Below are 21,059 nucleotides of genomic sequence, written 5' to 3'. Positions count from 1 at the left end.
ATACAGTTTGTGATTTCTTCAACTATGAAGATAGTATCCATAGCAACCACAAACATTCTTTCAATAAAATCTGCCTTTATAGCAAATATAAAGATCATATATTAACAGGTTATAATTCATTTGTAGATCCAGCAAACTTTATAACCAACAGTTTTGGAAATGGTCGACAGTCTGAACGGACCAGTCAATTGGGGGAGGGGGGGGGTTACTTGTGGACCCACCCACTTTGTTACTGTATAGCAAAGGGAGAGGAGTGAAGGCGGAGCGGGCCCAACAGATGTGATGCTCAGCAACAGTAGGACGAGAGAGACAAAAGAGGAGTGAGGGAGGGGGTGACCGAGCAGATCCAAAAATAGAAGACACTTTTTTTTCCCATGAAAGGGGAGGTTTCCAGTTCACAGGAAACCCAACCTGCATCCTGATTGGCTCTGACCTCATGTTGTAGGAGGTCATCCTGCTTGCTACGTTGGTTGATTGAATTTTTAAAGGTCATACAGAATTAGAATGTAATGGTATTCTGGTCAAAGATATTTACTGAAGACATTGCTAAAAGTCTAAGCGATGCTACAAGGGCGTCACTACCAATGCAATTAGCTACTACGGGCGCGCACACACACTAGGCCCAGTTTCCCCATACTGTGCCAAAGCACGATTGCCCCCCCCCCCCCCCCCCCCCGGGTTGAATGGAGCAGGACGCATGTGAGTTGAGCACAGAGCAATAATGATCAGGGTCCATGTCGCCCATACTTGTGCACAAGCTACTGTACTGTCCCGAGAGACACGGTACGTAACATTCATAGTCAAACAAACGGGACTTTGGTGCTTGGGCACGGATTGCCTAGTGGGGGTGCACCCTAAGAAGACTTTAACATGTAGCTGTAAAGTTGACAGTTAATAATGAAGCCACTTGTTAGTCAGATTCACCAATCGCTCCTCCACAGTCCAAATATGGTCACTTCTGTTCACTGGTTTCAAGTGGTGACGGCCAAAAGGCTGAAGTAGTCCACAAACTATGTCTACTTCTTTTATATATATATATATATATATATATATATATATATATATATATATACACACACATACATACTGTCCCTAAAGTCAATAACAAATGTCCTATTTAAAGTCCCAGTCGGCAAGTCCGGCGGATCGAGGGCACTGTCAGATTTTGAAATCCCTTAGAGCACGCCACTTTTTCCACCAGTGTTTTCTTTTGCTTGGTTGTTTTGGACCTCCTCCAGGATGATCCGGGCGCTGTCGGATCTTTGCAAAACAAACAGGCTCTACGTGCACATAGAGACGTGCTTTTTTTTCTAAAACCGGATGATTTATGTTGTTCTATAGGAGCATAGTGTCAGCTTGAATATGATCAAACAAATGTTGCCGACTGTGAAGCAATGATGACATGATGAAAAGGGTTTATGAAGTCTTTCATGGTTGGTGGTCATGGTTGGCTCTTTTGACTGAACAGCAAAAACTCTGGTGATCTAGCCCAGTTAACTATGTTTCCATTCAGGCTGGCAAAACATAAAACCTGTAGGTACCTCCACTGATTCTGGCTGCTGAAGGCTGAAGCTTGTGAAAAATCTGGGCGTGGAGCATGAAAGAGTTCTTCATCCCTCCCCCAAACAGCAACAGTGTCACTGAAGCTCAGCGGGGCTTCAGTAGAGCTGCTTAGTGGCCAACTGCAGATGATGGGAAACCTCCAACTGTCACTGTGGGAATGTAAGGGAGGCTAAAAAATAACAAGCTTGGCATGGGAGGATTATTCATGGCCAAAGTTAGTATTTCTACTTTAAATATAATTATTCACACATAAAAATAATCAAATACTACAATCTGCTTTAAAATGTCATCTGACCGGTAAAATGTTTTACTACAGACTTCCTCTCTGGCATACATGGAGACACTGATGCTGCCTGGCAACGCATTCAACAGCCGTTCCAAAACCACAAGAACAGAAACAGGGCAGGGACATGTTGGGACATCAAGTCCAGTCGTGTGAAGACAGATTTGAACAACTCGGCAACCTGTTCCTGCAAAAAGAAAAACATTCTGTTGCTGTTTTAACGTGATTTAACTTGTGAATGAAATAACACAGAGAAACGTGACTTCATACCAAAAACACTTTTATTATCAGAGCATAATTTGTTTGAACACAATTAAATAATAAAGGGACTTTACTTCTGTAGTTTCATGAAGACACCACTGGCATAGTGACTGTAAGGATCTAGGAAAGAGAAAAGAGGAACACGGTGTACAGTATGTAAGAGATGTGAATTATGTTTATTTATCTACTTTACCTGTGTTCTGGAGTAGTGTGAATTTGAAACGTATTTGGAAAAAGTGTCTTATCCATTATCTTTGTAGCATGTTAAAGTCACACAAAAACACAAACTAACCGATGGAGGCAGCAGTAGACAAGCAACTCCTGTTTTCTGGGAGGTAAAAATGAGGTGGCTTTAATGCAAGCGTAGATACCAGCATCAGTTCCCTGTCGAAAAGAACCTTCTGACAGCAAGGTAAAGGGGTGAAAATATAAAAAAATATAGCGTAGACTTGGATTGTTTTATGCGTCTAAAATACATTTTCCTGCTGCCTCCGTCCACAGCACATTGCTTTGCTCCATTGCCGACCGCAAACTTAAAAACCCCACCTAGAAAGTATCCACACTATCCCTTTAGCCCCTTTTAATTGTGTCGATGTACTGTTGAACAGTCCTCATCCATCTTACCATTGACTCTCATTGTTCTTAATGCGCCACAGACTGCCTGTTTGGAAGCTACCCCTGAAATGTGCAATAACTTCCTGCACTTTTTTTTTTATTAATAAGGTTGTTGCCACAAGGGCTCTGATCTCAGCTCTCTGTCTCTGTCCCTTGCCTGACTGTTTTCAACCAGTTTGAGTCTGTGCTGTTAGAGGAGGTGGTTGGCCGTATTAAGCCTCCAGGCTCCCCTCGTGATGCTGTCCCTCCTCACTTTTTAAAAGAGGTTCTTTCCAGCATACGGCAATCTTTTTGCCATTATTAACAGCAGTCTATCTTCCGGTGTTCAACCCCTGCTAAAGAAAGCTGCCTTTTTTATCTAAAGTCTTGGAGAAAATTGTCAGCTGATGTTCTTTCTGGATGAGTATGATATCCTGGAGGTGTTTCAGTCTAGCTTTAAAACCCTGCATAGCACTGAGTCAGCGTTGTTAATGGTTTCCAATGATTCCGGTGACTTTGTAATTCTTGTCCTGCTAGACCTAACTGCTGCCTTCGATACAGTGGACCACAGCATTTTAATATCCTGTTTACAGCAGCTAGTGGGCATTTGTGGTAGTGCTCTGGAAGGGTTTAGGTCATATCTGACAGACAGAACCCCCCCCCAGAAAACTGGCAAAGGTGAAACCCATCCTCTCAACTGAGCACTTTGACAGTTGTCCATGCCTCACGTCTCCAGTTGGTTCAAAATGCAGCTGCTCGCCTTTTAACTGGAACATGAAGGGGAGATCACATCACTCCTATTCTGGCCTAAGATTATTTTATTATTCTATTGTTTTTAAATCCTTAAATGTTCCCGCCTTACCTCTCTGAGCTGCTCCACCCATACTCCCCTGCTCGGTCCCTCAGGTCAGCTATAATTTTGTGTGTCATGTTTTATGTTTTTATATTTTTTATTATTAATGTACAGCACTTTGTTTCAGCTGGTGTTGTTTTTAAAGTGCTTTATAAATAAAGAGTTGAGTTGAGTTACAGTTTGTGCCTGTTTGTGTTCAGTTCATATCCCATGCAAGTACATTGTTTTAGTACCTGAGTGCTGCTGTTGTACTGTGCCGCACTGCTCTCCTGGTCGATGAGGAAGGGATGGAAGATGTCTAGATCGAAAAGCGAGGGCCGAGCCGTCAACACCAGGCGGTCCTCTCCGACGTCCAGCACCAGAGAGCGAGACGACGCCTGCGTGGGAGACACGTTCAACCACGACTGTCTCTGCATTTAGATGTGCTGTACATGTGGCGTGACCACATATATTGTGATTCTACCGTGTATGAATGCATGTCAAATTTTCATTGTTATTCTCAATTACATTGAATAGATTTACGGCCTCAGGGTTGATTTTCTACCCTGACAAGAATAAAAGTAAGAGGAAAATCAGTACTATTAATGTTGAGCATGCCTCAGACATCACACATTAGTGTGGTATGAGCTTTTTGATACAGTAGATGATAAAATCTATTTATATATCCAGCATTTCAAAAAAGGAGGGAGTTATACAATCATCTCCCTAAATATGAAACAGAAAATAACCTTTTTGTCCTATTATGTCTGTTGGGCCTTTTCCATTTCTATCCTGCTTCCAGGTGGTATTTCCCAGTAAAAGAGCGGTTACTTTTAAATGGATCAGAAGACATAAAGAAACAGGGTAGAAGAGAGGTACGGTATAAGGTCTCACCACTCCTGGTAGCTTTATTTCTGCAATGAGGTATTCAGGGTCACCAGCAGGGGGCTCTACGAGCATCGTGTACTCTGGTCTGGGGAAAAGCAGACGGGACAAATCAGGAATGAGGAACAAAGACGTGTGTGGCACGTTGCTCTGACTTTACATGAAAGATATAACAGGCAGATAAGAGGTTTACCTTTTGGCTGCTGCAATGGAGCTCTGCCTGCAAGTAGACAGAGTGTGATATATGTGCATCTGATACAAAGTATAAACATACTGGAAAACATTTCACATCTAAAGTGCTAAAATGAAGAAAAAGGCAACAGTAAGTCAGTGGTAAGACAGAGACAGCGAGAGAGAGAGAGAGACAGCGAGAGAGAGAGACGTACTGTGGCAGCAGCTCTTGAATCACTGGTCGGTTCTTCGTCCGAATGTTCTGCTCGCTAACAGAACCCAAAAACCTCCTGTTCTTCAGCACCTTCCAGTCTGCAGAAACACAAAAACCATCTCAACGTCTGCTCCCAAGGATACTGACTGACTGACTGACTGACTGACTGACTGACTGACTGACTGACTGACTGACTGAAGCACACCGACCTCTACTGAGCTCCAGGTTGTATTTGTTCTCCAAACCCTCTAAAGACACCAGAATAACAAACTGCTGGAACAATGGATCCTTCTGCAAGACACAAACATGTTTCATATTGTGACACATCGTAAGGTGAGATCTGCTCTCTGAGCGTTCACACAGCAGCCTTACAGCCTAACAGGACAGAACTATGACATAGTTATTATAGAAATGATCAATGTTTCATGTTTCCATTATCAAATGGAAAACACAACTGATTTTCAGTTCAGCGTGATTATTTCTGTGATGGAATCAAATAAATCCATCACAAATGTCCTCTGAATGGAAGAACCATGTATTAAATTAAATACTAAAAGAATATGTATTATGAATATGAGCTCATGAATGTCATCTTTGTTGCCGTGGCGGCTTAAAGAGTGCAGCTGCAGGCTACGACGGTGTCGTCTCTGACTGAGAATTCCAGGAAGAATCACCGATCCTGCTTTTGACTCGGAAGGTCGAGATCTAAATTACATTTCAATCAATGTTCAATTAACGGTTAAAATCTTGACAGCCCTCCTGATATCAGCCAACGCTGACTCAAACCGCTGGATTGGATATATCGGTGACAATGGGCTTTTTTAAAACTATTTGCTGCTGTATATTAAGGATTTACACTTGAAATTCTAATTCCTGTTGTTTTTTTGTAATTATTTTTGTATTATTTTTAAAAACAAACTATAATAAATAACAGCACATAGCTATGTATTTATTTTCTACATTGTTGTACACACACACACACACACACACACACACACACACACACACACACACACACACACACACACACACACACACACACACACACACACACACACACACACACACACACACACACACACACACACACCTGGCACTTCTGGAAGAACTCCTGGTTGATGACCACATCATACGCTGTGCAACCCTGAGAGTCTGAAACAGACAAAGACATGGGAAACCCATCAATCGAGGACAAGCATGGGAAAATGAGGGACTGGGGTAAACGCTTTTATATTTTTAAACGCTTCCCATAATACTGGGAGATATAAAAAAAACACGAATGACTGTCAAAGCAGTTTATGGCAAAAAAAAAGAAAAAAATCAACACTGGATTTCAAAATCCTCTGGTGGCCTCACAGAAGACATCTGATGACTATTTTGCATTCCCTGTTAACAAAAAGGCTTCAAGTACTGCCTGTTTGCAGCTTGCATCCGCTCGCAGAAAATACATGTGTTGGTCTGACAGGAAAACAAAAACTAAATTAGACACTTCACTGACATCTTAGGAACTAACCTAAAACCTAAATTGATCACTTTCTTTGAAAAGGCGAACACAAAGCTCAGGTGTCAGACAACTATGTTAATGATCGGGGAAGACAAAGTACAAGGCACCACAAACGCCGAAAGGTGCAGACTCTTCTCTTCTCCCATATCTGTATTATGAACAGGAGCCAAGATTGGCTCCTGTTCAGATTTCAGCTGCCTGGGGCCAATGCCCCCATGGCCCCGCCCCTGGAGCCATCCAGCCTTCAGTTTTTACAAGGAACACCTGAGGTGCATGTAACAGAGAAGTTAATGAACCATCAGGCCAGAACTTGCTGGATCCATCATTTCTAGCATGTGTGACTGATATTTGTGAGTTTTTCTCTCCCGTCTGCACTCGTTAAGTCACTCCGGGAGGATCTGTGCCAAATGTTACACACTATTGAAACATGACTATTGCCTGGCATCTTGACAAAGAAGTGAGGCGTTCATGCAAGAACCTGAACCTGCATGTGAGGATTTTGTTTGTTGCTATAAAGCATGTTGAAAATGCAAACCCTAACACAACAAACCATGTGTGAACGTGCAAAAAACAAATCTGTAACTCGTGATGTTTTTGGCAGTGATTCATCATAACACTCTAGCAATATTGCAGTGACCGTAACATGAGACATGGCTGTGACTTCTGAAGTATTTGGACAATGAATCATTTTTTGTTACGTGGGTGTCTGTTCTCAACTCCAGTGGAATTTAAATGAAAGGATCCTCGCTGCACTGCATAGCTATTAGGATACTTTACACTTCAGACTACAACTGTTAAAGACTTGATTAGGAATAGGATGATGTGAAAATTTCATGTCATGATTATCCGGGGCAATATTATTGTGATTCATGATAATATTCCAATAATCATCAATATGTGCTCAAAACAAAACTGGACTGAAAAAAATTGCGGAAAAAATGCTTGGGATCTATTTATCCTTTAACCTCTTAAACCCGATGGGCCCGTCGAAGGGCCGAACAAACTACAGCAATATTAATCCGCTAAAAAAACAAAACAAAATGGGACAATGGTGTTTCTTTTCAGCTGTTGCTCAAAGTTTGGACCCTAATGTTCATAAAACAAGACCCAATGTCTATTTTAGGTCAAATATAAATGTTTAGAAATGGGTTTGAACATTTTGGGGCTCATTAAACGCGTGGGACAAGAAGAACTAAATGATTTATATGAATGTAAATCCATCCGCGGTGCGGCCATGTTTGTAGTCAAATGAAAGGGAAGAAACTACTCTGTTGAATGATACCAAACATCCTATCGAACACAAGACCCAGCCGACTTAAAATCCATGCGTACCGACGGCAACGTCATGGTGTTGCAGGAATCATTGTTAGCATGGCGTTATCCTCTGTCAAATAGGGGAAAACAATAGGAGGATAGAAATTTCACAATTCTCCTTTGATTTATTCCAATTTACTCAGGCATAGTAACAGACTCAATGTTTTTGACACTGGGAATACATTATCTGAGGTCCTAACCCTACTCAGACACCAAGAACAGCCATATGAACCTTATTTACTTTGTCTTTTTAGGCATTTTTTTCCCCCTGAAAATATGGCTATGGCTTAACAGGTAAATTATGCAGGGAGATTATGGTATCCTATTTAAAGGAGTCATAACCTGGTTTTATACGTATCCAGCCCCCCTTGGATCGCTTTGGATCAATTCGTAAAACTTATTAGAAAAAAAAAAAAAAAATTTAATCAAACATTGAGCTTGTTCTGACCCTTTTTCGTACCGCGATTTTATCACGCGAGATTACGCGCGAGGTTTTGACTGGTCCGGATGTGCATTGTATAATATGTAATGAGGCGCGCGTTGATTCGCCGCAGGAAGGACAGAGCCGGGGGGGCTTGCCTGCATGCAGACTCCAAAACATAATGGCGGCGCTTCGGCGATTTCAGGTAGCGGACGGGAGGGGGGGTTGGGTGGTGAAAGAGGGGTGGGCTTATGCAAGTAGCCGCCACGGTGACGTCACCGAAGGCGCAGAATCAAAATCTCGTGCTTTAGGAATGCACACCCTTGTGTGCTATTCCTGTTCGGAAAAAGAGCAGAAGCGAAAAAACGGCGCCACTTTCAAACTCCAGCCTTTCAGGCAAGTTTCAACTGAGGTCAAACACAGATATGCATGTTTTAACAAGAGAAATTGCGATTTCCTGGTGATGACTCCTTTAAGATTATTTCTCAGTAAAAAAGGATGTTCACTTCAAAAAAGTGTCAGAAAAATGAATGATTAGTTGTCTTTAGTTTTTTTAATTTGATCACAAACCCAAACAATCCAATACACAATGAACTAGTTACTAGTTCAGCAGTTTGTCTGTGTTGGTGAGACAGGGAGAGATAAACTGCTGAACTCGTTCATTGTAAAGGTTCTAAAAACACCTGCAAACAACTATTAGCTTTGTAAAGCTATTGGAGTACTGGCCAGCTAACGACTACCGTGCTTCCCACTGCTAACGCTGCCCCGACGCCATGTGGAAAGCTGTGTGGCGTATACCTCAAATCGCAGATTCCTTCTAAATTTGGAATTTAGCACCAATGACTATTTTAAATTATGGACAGGAATGAAGTCACCACAAAATGTAGAACAAAACAGCATTAATGGCTTTAGTCACATACTGTTGTCCATTTCTGTGTGTGGCTCGCCAAGGCTCATGGGAACCCTGTAGCCGCTGGGGTCCTCAGATTGGAGCAGGTCCACAAGCTCCTCTCTGGAGAGTTCTGGTGGGAGCGGGACTGAAGTGGACTGACAGATGTTGACGAAGACTTTCTGTTTCCCCGGCTCTGACAGAGTCTTCACACACATGCCTGAGAGGTGGGGACGGGAGGGGGACAGAAAACCAGATAGACACAACAAATCACGTCTATGTCGCCAACGTAGAGGATTTCATATAACTTGTATTGTGGAGCGACATACCGGGTTGTGGTCGGATCACTTTGGAGTCTGGATTTTCAGTCTGCATCTTTCCCATCGTCTAAATAGATAACCAGCATGAATGTTTTGCAGACCCATTAGGAAGTTTGACACATTCAACAACATCAGAAGAAAAGCTGTGTTAAAATAAGTTCCTTGGCTGAATGTAAAACCGGGAGTAATTCATTCATTTATGCTGTGATGGAAAAATCTAATCATAACTAGAAGCTATTACTAATCATTCCAGCAGCTTGGTCAGGAATTCTTCTCTATATAATAATAAGGTTACCCTGGAAAACGGACATGCAGGCTGAAATGTAACCATGGTGATGTCGGGAGATGCAGCAACTTAAAACCAAGAAGAGTGGAAGAGCTATGGAGAAAAGCATGCTAGCCGCTAAGCTAATTTATGCAGTGTAAAATGCCATAGGCTTACGCTCATGGTGATTAACGTGCCCCAGCCAGAGCCCTGGTCCTCTGTATTGGTTAACATTATAACAGATTCTGTCACGATTGGAAGCAGCTTCATTCCAAAAACAGCCAAAATCGGGGTACCATGTACATGACACCTCTCAGATTTTGCTGAAAAGCAGTGAAAATATGCCTTATGTTACCAGACAAAGGAATATGAAGTTTCAGGTCAATATCTCATGGCGTCCATTTGAATTTCAAGTGCCACACCCCTTTTTGAAACTTGAAATGAAATTTCGCCTTTTTATTTTTTGGCATTTTTGGAGGCCCATAACTTCTGTTCTAGTGATAGAAGGTTGGAAATTGATGTGTTATTCATGTTTTATGTTCATTGTAGTTTGTACTACACAATTCTGAAGGCAGAATCAACATTCCTTACTGTTTGGGTGAGAGGTGGGTCACCAAAGTCCTAAAAAAATTTGACGGCATGTGTGATTTTTCACTTTTTGGGTGCCCCTAGCACCACGATTAATGATCATATTTATTCTAAACAGGATTATTTGTTACATTTGGGAACTTTTCACTTGCCAAAATGAGTGGTACCATACCCTTCAAATTCATTTTGGCGGTTTTATGGGGGTCTAAAAACCCTCTCGGGCAGAGGTGACTCTTTTGGAACCCCATATTTGGACCCCAAAATGACCATGTGGGCACTTGATGATCCTAATGGGATTTATACCAGATAAAGATACATATTTGTCATTATGTTATATTTGGTCGTCTTGCTTGAATGCAAGTTACTTGAAAGCAATATTACCTGTAACAGCAGCTGCTGATACAGCTCCTCTTGCTGCTGTAACTCCAGCTCAGAGTTGAGGAGCGAGGCGTCTGTCGTCATGGCTACGGACAAAAGAAATTAATTAGTTACTTCGTTTAGATAATGACAAGGAAACAAACAACTTCCTGTGATGTGAAAGGGTTGCTCATCAAACACACAAATTCGCCATTATAAAACAATATGATGATTTGATTTATTTAGCACAATAAAAATGCAAAACAGACACAGAAACAGAGAGACAAAACAGTGAAACAGTGCAAGGAGAGGCATGAAACCCATAGGGGCTTATAATAGCCTCACCTATTATAAAATCAATAACAAAACAATAAAACAAAAAAGGGCATAGAAATATAAGAATAAAATAAAATATTATACAAAAGCACACACACACACACACACACACACACACACACACACACACACACACACACACACACACACACACACACACATTAATTTGTTAATGTGTCAGCATATATGGGCATGAGACTATAATGTGACTTGATTAGTCAGATAAGACCTTAGACTGTTCTTATTAACATCAAGAAAGTTAAATGTTAGTACTGAGGTAATTCTTCCAATGTACCACTGTACCGTTGTATATGAAATTCAAAACAAGCCACACAACGACTGATGGGCATCTTGTCCAAAAAGACAAGTTCTCTTCAACGCACCTGTGCGAAAATATGCGTATAACTTTATAAAGTTACATTTCACTAAACTTAAAGGTCTTCTTACAATATGACAGCATCAAAATAGGGCCCTCATAAGGCTAAGTAGGCTGGGTATTTGGAGGACTAGTGTTATGTCCCCAACTGGTTATCCTCTCTGTGTCTTTGCTCTACATCTGTTTTTTATTTTAATCTTCAACTATGCTTTTCATCTTTAGTTGTCAGATTAAAGCTGATCAAATATATTTTAAATGCAATGCAGACTAAAACGATAAATAAAAAGAAATGTGCATGTCCAACATTAACAGCTCTACTTTCACTGGATTAAACTGGAGGCTGCGCCTTGAATGTACCTGTTGCCATGGTAAACTATGGTGTCAGAGCTCCATTTATGATAGTTTCTTTTTTTTTTCACCGAGCTAAACTGAGAGACCTGACCAGACCAGAGTTGACTGAACAAACTCCTATCAGCTCGTCTGAAAACCTGAACTCCCCATTTCAGAGTTGCTGGTTCGGTAAACTGCTTTCTGAAACGGGACCCACGACTGCTGGGGTTCCGTAAACACAACGTGCAACCGTAGGGAAACCAGTTCGGAACGTTACGACACTTTTCAACGATTCTCAATGTTACCGGCAGGAACTAACGTTAGCTAACATTACCGGTTAACGTTAACGAACCAGCTAACTTTAGCTAACGGTACTGGTTCACTTTATGGAAAGTCGTCATTAGCTTCCGAGGCTAGAAACTCACTGGGTCTGCTACTAGCTTGGCTGGTCATTAGCTTCCGAGGATGGGAACAAGCTAACTAGTAGTGTATACTGGCCGACTGCCTTCGCTCTTTGTTTTTCTACATTAAATCATGTCTGTTCTGTATGTACTGAATGTTTACTAAGGTGAATAACAAGGTCTTTGCCTTCCTCACCTGTGTTGTGATGACTGACGTGAGATGCCGCGTCGTTGTTTAAGGCAGCAACAACACTTCCGATACGGAACCTTCAGAATAAAAGCGCCTCAATCAGTTATCAACTGACGTGATGGGAAGTTTTGTGCTGTCTTTTGCTTCAGTGGAACTAGAAATAGTCAAATGCTTTACTTTAATAAAAGTACACACACAAGAATGTATTTATGTTTTAGAAAAGTGTTAGTCTGTATATGAAAAGGGAAGCACATTATCGTGCTATATTATCGTGCTATTATCGTGCTATATTCCCCTGAGATGGCTCCAACCGCAGTGACTAATTGACAAAAGTGTTTCCTGTGTGGAAGTTACCAGTTGGAACGCTTACCTGAGCACTGGAATACCTACCTGAAGACTGAGATACTAACAATAGTATTGTTGAAGATTGAAGTGCTGCTGGGAGTAGACTACAACAGTGGTGAGAGCTGGAGTTTGGAGGGAGGCTGAATTCCCCTCCCCCTGACGGAACATTGTTTGACTGGGTTGAACCCGAAGACTGTTTATGGGGGGTGTTAAGCTTAGATGGAGCGGTGACTCCTCTTCTCTTGCGTGGTGAAGAATAAGCAGATCGATAGATTCTCTTTAGCCTTTGGCGTATTTATTCTCTAGAATACATGACTGACTACTGTCCAGTCAGTTCCAACAACAACAACGAACAACGGGGACAGTTGTTTCGCGCGCTGCTTCACAAGAACGTAGCGACGTCATCACGTTGTCCCTTCAAAGTAAGGGCGTAATCATATATTAATACTTGACACATATATTAACACTTAACACCCCCACTCGCACTTAGCTCACTGGGTTACCTAAAAAACAGAACAATAACACGGTTTCCCTCTTTGGCTTAACACACAAATATACTCTGCACTTTTAAGTGCCAAACATATCCTGAGCAAACTTCTTTAGCTTTAGCTTAGTGGCCGGCTTTGTCAACACATCGGCAATCATTTGCTCAGTAGGGCAATATTCCAAAGTTACCCTTCCATTATTTACAGTTTCCCTGATGAAGTGGTACTTAATATCTATGTGCTTGCACCTTTGCCTGCTTACTGGGTTTCTGGCTAGTGCGATAGTACCCTGGTTGTCTTCGTACACCTTTGTTTGTGTATATTTGTATTTGTCCATGCCTTCTAGTAGCTGTTCTAAGTAGATACATTCCTGTAAGGCTGATGCTAAAGACATGTACTCGGCCTCGCATGTAGATAGTGCTACTGTTGGTTGTTTTCTGCTTTTCCATGAGATGAGAGAGCTTCCCTCACTCAAACTGGCACAATATCCTGTCATACTATGCCTATCTGTTACGTCTGAGGCCCAGTCAGCATCACAGTATATTCTAAGACCTAGTCTCTTTGTGTCGCTTCCTTTGAAGCATAACTTCTGTTCTTTTGTACCTTTGAGGTATCTGAACACATGTTTTACTGTGTTCCAATGTTCTTCAGTTGGTTCAGCAAAATGCTGAGATAATTTACTGACCACAAAGCTTAGATCTGGTCGAGTGCATGTGGACAAGTATATTAAACTTCCCACTGCCTCCCTGTACTTCTTTGGCTCATTCATTTTGTCAGCATCCTCTGAGTACTCAAGCTTTGGCTCACATGGAGTCTCTCTTGGCCTGCAATCCTGCATTTCAAACCTCTCTAGTATCTTGGTTGCATATCTCTGCTGTGACATTGTAACCTGACTCTCTGTTTGGTTAAAGTCTATCCCCAGAAAATGGTTCAACCTCCCTAGATCCTTCATCTTGAACCTCTCTGCGAGCATTCTCTTCACACTGTTCAGTACATCGTCATCACTAGCGGCTACAATTAGATCATCAACCCATATGATCAAAATAACCTTTTTGTGCTGTTTTTCTCTTGTGTACACACAGTTGTCTGCAGGATTCTGTTCAAAACCATTCTCAGTAAGATATGTATGTAACATTACATTCCAATTTCTCCCTGACTGTTTTAGACCATATAAAGACTTCTGTAATTTACACACCATTTTTCCACCAGTTTCAGACTCTGTCTCAAAACCTTGTGGTTGCTCCATATATATTTCACAGTCAATCGGTGCATGCAAATAGGCCGTCTTAACGTCCATCTGGTGCAAAATAAGATTCTCCTGTGCTGCCTTTTGCATGACCACCCTCACACTTGTCATATCTGCTGTAGGTGAGAATGTCTCTTCATAGTCAATCCCTTCTTTTTGACTGTAGCCTTTCGCTACAAACCTCGCCTTGTACTTGTCTGATCCGTCGATATCACTCTTGAGTGCATAGACCCACCTACCCCCCACTGCCTGTTTACCCGGTGGCAACTGAGTGAGGCTGTAAGTCTTGTTCTCCTCCAGTGATCGCATCTCCTCATCCATTGCATTTTTCCACTGCTTTGACTTTGTTGATGCTATGGCGTCCTGGTAGGTTTGCGGAATGTCGCATACGGCTCTGTAACAGTAGTCCACAGCTGTTTGCAGTTTGTCAACCTTGTCCTCGGTTTCAAACTCCTGCAGGTGAGATGGTCTCCTCCTGTTTCTCGGTGGGTTCCTTCTGTTTACAATCTGTTCAGGTAAAACCTCTGAAGCACCACTTTGAACACCCTGACCTGGTAAATTTTTCACACATTCATCAACATTTTCTTCCATATTGACCTTGGGATGTACCTCTCTATCACTACATTCTATGTGTGACTCAGGCGTTTGTGTTTCTCTCTCTGTGGCTGCCTTGGTTGGGAATTTTACCAACCTATGTTTCTGAACCCTCTCTGTGTCAGGATAGTATACCAGGTAAGCTGGGCTGTTTTTGTCATAGCCTACGAACACACCCTGCTCACACCTAGAGTCTAGCTTGCCCTTTTCTTGCTTGTAGGCAAAACACACTGATCCAAATTTTTGCAGTTTGGATACATTTGGCACCCTGCCATTTAACAGCTCGTATGACGTTTTCTTTGTGCGTCTGCTGTAACACCTGTTTCTCACGTAAGCTGCTGTCTGGATAGCATAGTTCCATAGCTTGTCTGGTAGTTTACTTTCTATCAGAAAACATCTGGCCATATCATACAGTGTTCGCCACCCTCTCTCTGCTGTGCCGTTTTGGTGGGGCGAATAGGGCGCAGACGTCTCGTGCCTGATTTTATTCTTCCTTAACATTGTTTGGAAGTCTCCACATGTAAACTCAGTGCCGTTGTCTGAACGGATACACTTGACTTCTCCATAAGGTGCTATGTCTGCCAAGAACCATTCTGTGGCCTGTACTGCATCACTTTTGGACCTTAGAAAATACACCAATATGGTACCTGAGTAGTCGTCTGTAAAAGACTGTGTATATTTGTGTCCATCTATGCTCGGTGTTCGCATGGGACCTGTTAAGTCAGTGTGCACAAGTTCCAAAGGTTTCTTAGCCTTACTGTCTGGCTCCCTATTCCTTGTTTGGGTGAATTTTCCCTGTGTACACACTTCACAAAATGCTGGCCTTACTGCACCTCCCTCTATCTCCATGCCTTCCACTACACCCTTTAACTTCTGTACATCTTCGTAGTTACAATGACCCAAAATCTCGTGCCAGGTTTGTACATCATGACACACACATTGTTTACATTGATCAACATTAATTTCAACAGTTGGCAAGTAAAACAAATTTCGACTTTCATGGATATCAAACCTGCTGCCATCGTTGGTAACCATGCGACTGTCCTCTTTCTGAAAGGTGATCGTCGCTCCTCCGTTTACTGCTCTTGCAACCGAAAAGATGTCGTGTGGGTATGAAGGTATGTACAGCGCGTCTCGAAGTTGCGCTCTGTGCTGGCGTCCGGCGTTGTCTAGTAGGTAGATCACCGCTGTTCCCCTCCGTTGTGCTATTCCGCTGCACTTGGTTCCGTCGGCCAACTCCACTGAATGGGACTCGGGCCGGAATGAGTCATTGAAGCTCTTGAACTTTCCGATGTCATTGACAATGTGGGATGTCGCTCCCCCGTCCACCATGATGTCCTTCATGTTCACATTGTCCGGTGGTTTCTTTCTTTTGGTGTGGTTGACCTTGAAGAGTTGATCCTGGTTGCTATTCGGTTCCTCTGCGACTCTTCTGGCTCCATCTTGAGTCCTCTTTTTCCTGCATATAGATTCTTGGTGTGTGTTCATCTTGCAGTAACCGCACCACACTTTTATGGAGCATGCCCTTGACTTGTGTCCTTTTAGTCCACACCTGTAGCATGTTACGTCGGTGTCTTCACTTTTTCTGCTGCTGCTGGCGTGCGTTTTGGCGGGGCCTCGGCTTGGCCTCACACTCGTCTTCATCACGTTGTCTGCGGATTCTACTGTGTTTATTTTCTCTGACTCTTCATAAATCCGTAGCCTTCTCTTGAAGTCTGTGAATGTAACATTATCTTCATTCTGTGTTACATGGACGGCTAGTGGCTTGAAGGAGTCTGGTAGTCCGTTTAATACCATGGCTATGGTCAGTCCATCACTCATGGTCTCCCCTGCATCTCTCAAAGCAGTAATGACGTTCTCCGCTCTTATCATATAGTCAGTAGTACTCTCGTTCTCTGTCATGCTTAACTTGGTCAAAGACGTGTACAAGTTTATTATTCTAGGCTTGCTTTTTCCCGAATAATGTTCCCTCAATATTCCCAGGGCTTTCCTGCCGTCATCGGCTGCATCGTGCCTGATCAGCGATAGGCTCTTATCGTCTATCAGTCTTACCAGTTCAGCATAACAATCAGCATTCTTCGCGCCATCTTGGGCTAGCTGATCTGCGTTGCCGCCGGCAGGCTCATTCAATATTGTCCCTTTTAGCTTATGAATGTGCAAGTGGCCTAGGAATCTTGTTTCCCACAGTTCATATTTGTCTTCTGATCCATCGAATATGAGCTTTGTTCCAATGATTCCTGCCGTTGTGCTTGCCATTTTTGCTTACACGCCAATTTCACTCGGGGGCTATTAGCCTCTTTGCTAGTCTCTTAGCTTGCTATACGTTCATTGCTAAGCTAGGTTGTTATCTTCTTTAGCTTTCACGTTATACGACGCTACTCACGTTTCACTTCTTCCGAGAATCTAAACGCTCATTTATCTCCAAGCTGGTACACAAAGCATTCACGTTAGCCTAAGCATGTCCAAGTTCCGTGTCTATACTGCGCGGCAACTTCTTCTTTCGGTAATCCGTCCGAGATGCTTGTTATACTTTCATTGTGTCCTAGCGTTTCCTGGGCCCATAACCTGTTAAGCTTAGATGGAGCGGTGACTCCTCTTCTCTTGCGTGGTGAAGAATAAGCAGATCGATAGATTCTCTTTAGCCTTTGGCGTATTTATTCTCTAGAATACATGACTGACTACTGTCCAGTCAGTTCCAACAACAACAACGAACAACGGGGACAGTTGTTTCGCGCGCTGCTTCACAAGAACGTAGCGACGTCATCACGTTGTCCCTTCAAAGTAAGGGCGTAATCATATATTAATACTTGACACATATATTAACACTTAACAGGGGGAATACGTACCTGAGTTGGGATTTCACCGTTAAAGAGACTGGAGAAGCATCTTTGTAGTACTGTATTAGAACTACAACCAGTGAAGAAGTCCAGCTAGTAACCAGTTAAAAGCAACACACATTGTCTTCTTCCATTCTCTTCTGTTGAACAAGAGTTACTGTGATGTTAACTTTTAAACACTTTAAAGCTGCATGCTTAGAACCTGATTATGTAAATGTGTCTTAAAGTGATACCGTATCTAATTCCTCTCTCCGTGAGATAAGCTGCAGGTCTAAAGAATGGACTGTAATTACACCAGTTACTTTCCTGTAGATTTTTTCAATCAGAGTGGGATTCTGTCATAAAGTATAGCATAAACCAAGACTGGTTTTAAAGGTCACAGTTAAATCTGACAACATAAATATGAACTTTACCAAAATTTTGTATGGATTTATTCTGTATTTATTCCAGCAAAATGAGGATTCAGTGTCTGTAAAACAAATTCAAAAACAAAAAGACCACCAAAAAATAGGCCTAACAATGTCACTGACAGGACCATCGGTTTAAGTCATCTTAACAAATCAAAAAAAAAAAAACTTCACTGCCAGGACTGTAAAGGAGGCCATGACTGCGGTGGCTGAAACGTTATTCCAGGACCATAAAAGTAAGACAGAAATATTGTCTGTTATTGCCAATGTACAACTTAGTGTAAATACTGTGCTGGAATCAGACATGGAGAGGTGCATATGGTTTTTAATTAAGTGTGATGAGTCTGTCGAAGCCAGTGATGCAGCCCAGCAGGCTTTTTGGCTTAAATCAAGGCTTTAATGGAAACGAGGGAGGAGGATACCAGCCTATTATCTGATGTGACTGATCTTGCTTTCCTGACAGATGTAACTGAGAAAATGAACCACCTGAACCTACAGTTACAAGGCAAATATTTTTTTCATTTTTTTATTAACCTTTATTTATACAGGTAAAATCTCATTGAGACCCAGGGTCTCATTTACAAGAGAGACCTGTTCCAGGTAGGCAGCAGCAAAACACAAAGTTACAGACAACTGAACATACAGGAGACACAACACAGAATACAAACATTAAAATAAAATGCAAACTACAAAGTGCAAAGAAGAATAGGACTGGTTAAATACATGTGCAGACCCCCACAGACTGTCTCATCAGCTTTCCTACCAGCAATTTGAATCCCCCTAAAGGAAAGATAGAAACATAGCTGATAATGATCAGTGCTGTTAAGGCCATATTACATTCAGCAAGTGAAAGACAAAAGGTTTTATCACTCCCTGTCCATCTCAAAGAAGTCGGAAAGCCCCACATCACATGCTGCCAGCATTTTAAATGTTTTTGACCTCTTGTCGGGGCTTGGACAGGAGTTTGCAGACCGATTCAGTGACTTTGAGAAACTTGAGCCCTGTGTGACGTCTATGGCCAACCCCTTGGATGTGGTCAGATTTCAGGACAGATGGCTGAAGTTTTCTGCGTTGATCCTGTAGAAATGGAAAGTGAAGTTATAAACCTTCAAAATTCTCAGCATTTCTGGAGGTTTGTAGAGCCAGATTACTATAATAATCTTCACCAAGCAGCTCTGAAAATGTCTGCTTTGTTTGGGTCTAAATACCTCTGTGAGTCTGAGACTGTGAATGTCATAAAATCAAAGTTCAGAGCAAGACTGACAGATGAACATTTAACATTTATGAGAGTGAACCTAAGTGGCTAAGTCCCATGTTGTTGGTTTTATAAACGGCTGGTTCACTGACCGGCTTCAGGTCCAGCAGCTCCTCCTTCCTGTTTGTTTCATTTTTGTCAAACATTTGTAACATGATTAAAATAAATAAAAAATACCATTAAATTATTATCACTGTCCAAACACATTTATCAACACCATTCCAATTACTATATGTCTGCATGGAAGTAATTGTTAAATATGCAAATAAGCATAAATCAGCGTGATCTCCTTTCCTTTCGTATAGGAAGGTCCGTTGCATCCTATGCTAAAGGAGCTCTGAAAGGAAGCATTGGAGCTCCTTTCCTTTGCATTTAGAGAATTTGAACGGCTCTTATCATGGCGGCCACTTGTTTACTTCCGGGTCACTTCTTCAGTTAGGAACCTTCCTAAGAGAAAAAGACTATTCCACCGCAGCCAATGAGTGCAGAGCCAGGAGCGGCTTTTATAGACTCCACCCAAACCTGCACACAAGTGGTTGGAATCCACAAATCATGGAGCTGCACCTAGAAGAGAAAGAAACAGAACAGACACATGCATTATTACTGTATTATATCACATAATGTAATGTATTTGATGTTATAGGAAGCTGTATGAATGGGAGTTGTGATAAAGGGGACACTTTAGGAAGGTTTAACCTATCAATCACTGTGCACTGGAGGTTTCTGGCTGACTGCCCGGAGAAGGCAGAGATGCTCACTGGTTACACGGTCACTGGTGGTCAAAGCAGTTGGAGGAGGCATTCAGGAAATAATGATGACTCATGGGTCGGCAGAAAACATCCCGAGGCCTGAACCTGACTTCCAGCCCGGAATCCATTCATAAGTGAGACTTATTTGGAGATTACTAGACCTTATTTCCTTTTTGGCTGAAGCTGTGTTGTATGCTCTTTATGTCGTTGTGTTAAAATAAAGGTGTGTTTTTAGAGAACCGTGCAGAAATGGAGGAGGAGCCGGGGATCGAACCGGCAATCTTGTGGTTGCCAGCCAACCCACACTACCTCCTGAGCTAATGCCCCCCATTTTCTTTTATTCTTCTTTTTATTGTTAGGGCAGATAGTTTCAAATAAAGAGTATTGTTTGTCGTGTAGGCCGTACTCACCCTGAAATTTACGACCATTATTTCAAATAAAATTGTGTTCGGACTGCATCCTGTTTTGGTTTTCATCATCTCTAGGAGTTAGGGAAAAAGGGAGAGTGCAAACATTATGTTGTCCCGAGGCCGGGGCGTAACACTTATATCTCAACCATCAGTAACAACTAAAGTACTCAAATCCCATGACTCTCGTCAGTATGACAAACTCAGATAAACCCACTGTATGCTACCTCCCAGCAACAAAGAGCAGACAAGCTAGCATCTAGCCATTCAATCCTCATCTATGAATTATCTCATGGATGCAAACCTTGAGTTCCAACAACCAAAGTCAGTGTTGACCTATTTCAATTACGTAGGCCACGTAAGTTACATAAGCAGGTAGGCTGCATAAGTTACCAAAAGTCAGCATTGTCTCATCAAAATGATCCAGGCTACATCATTGTGTGACATAACTACGAGTGGATGGATGGATGGATGGATGGATGGATGGATGGATGGAACTACGAGTCATCACTCTAAATCATGAAGGCTGCTTATTTGAACTCAAACCATGATATTTAGTTCCTAAACCTGACAAAGCTACTCTTTGCTGTATTCAGAAACAACACAACAGTTAGTTTAATAAAGAAATTAAGGGAAATGT

General features: G+C 42.0%; 1 protein-coding gene across 3 annotated transcripts; it reads right to left on the bottom strand.

Moving 5' to 3' along the window:
• Positions 1 to 1,173: 1,173 nt before the first annotated feature.
• pih1d1 (PIH1 domain containing 1) lies at positions 1,174 to 12,170 on the bottom strand. 3 transcript variants are annotated; one of them, XM_084037043.1, is made up of 12 exons: positions 11,929 to 11,971; positions 10,486 to 10,568; positions 9,261 to 9,318; positions 8,963 to 9,151; positions 5,894 to 5,955; positions 5,013 to 5,094; positions 4,805 to 4,901; positions 4,612 to 4,638; positions 4,428 to 4,506; positions 3,788 to 3,931; positions 2,182 to 2,227; positions 1,174 to 2,033 (listed from the first exon to the last, which is right to left on the bottom strand). In XM_084037043.1, the coding sequence occupies exons 1-11, from the start codon at positions 11,954 to 11,956 to the stop codon at positions 2,192 to 2,194; spliced, it is 885 nt and encodes a 294-aa protein (XP_083893169.1). In that variant the 5' UTR covers positions 11,957 to 11,971; the 3' UTR covers positions 1,174 to 2,033; positions 2,182 to 2,191. The 3 variants fall into 3 exon arrangements, with proteins under 3 accessions (XP_083893169.1, XP_083893170.1, XP_083893168.1); XM_084037044.1 differs by lacking the exons at positions 1,174 to 2,033; positions 11,929 to 11,971 and adding an exon at positions 12,101 to 12,170 and having other exon boundaries at positions 2,110 to 2,227; XM_084037042.1 differs by lacking the exon at positions 1,174 to 2,033 and having other exon boundaries at positions 2,110 to 2,227.
• Positions 12,171 to 21,059: the final 8,889 nt, after the last annotated feature.

Source organism: Eutrigla gurnardus, assembly GCF_963514095.1.
Source record: "Eutrigla gurnardus genome assembly, chromosome: 20".
Lineage (NCBI taxonomy): Eukaryota > Metazoa > Chordata > Actinopteri > Perciformes > Triglidae > Eutrigla > Eutrigla gurnardus.
The sequence above is the reverse complement of the archived record's forward strand: the minus strand, read 5'-3'. Positions and strand labels throughout refer to the sequence as shown.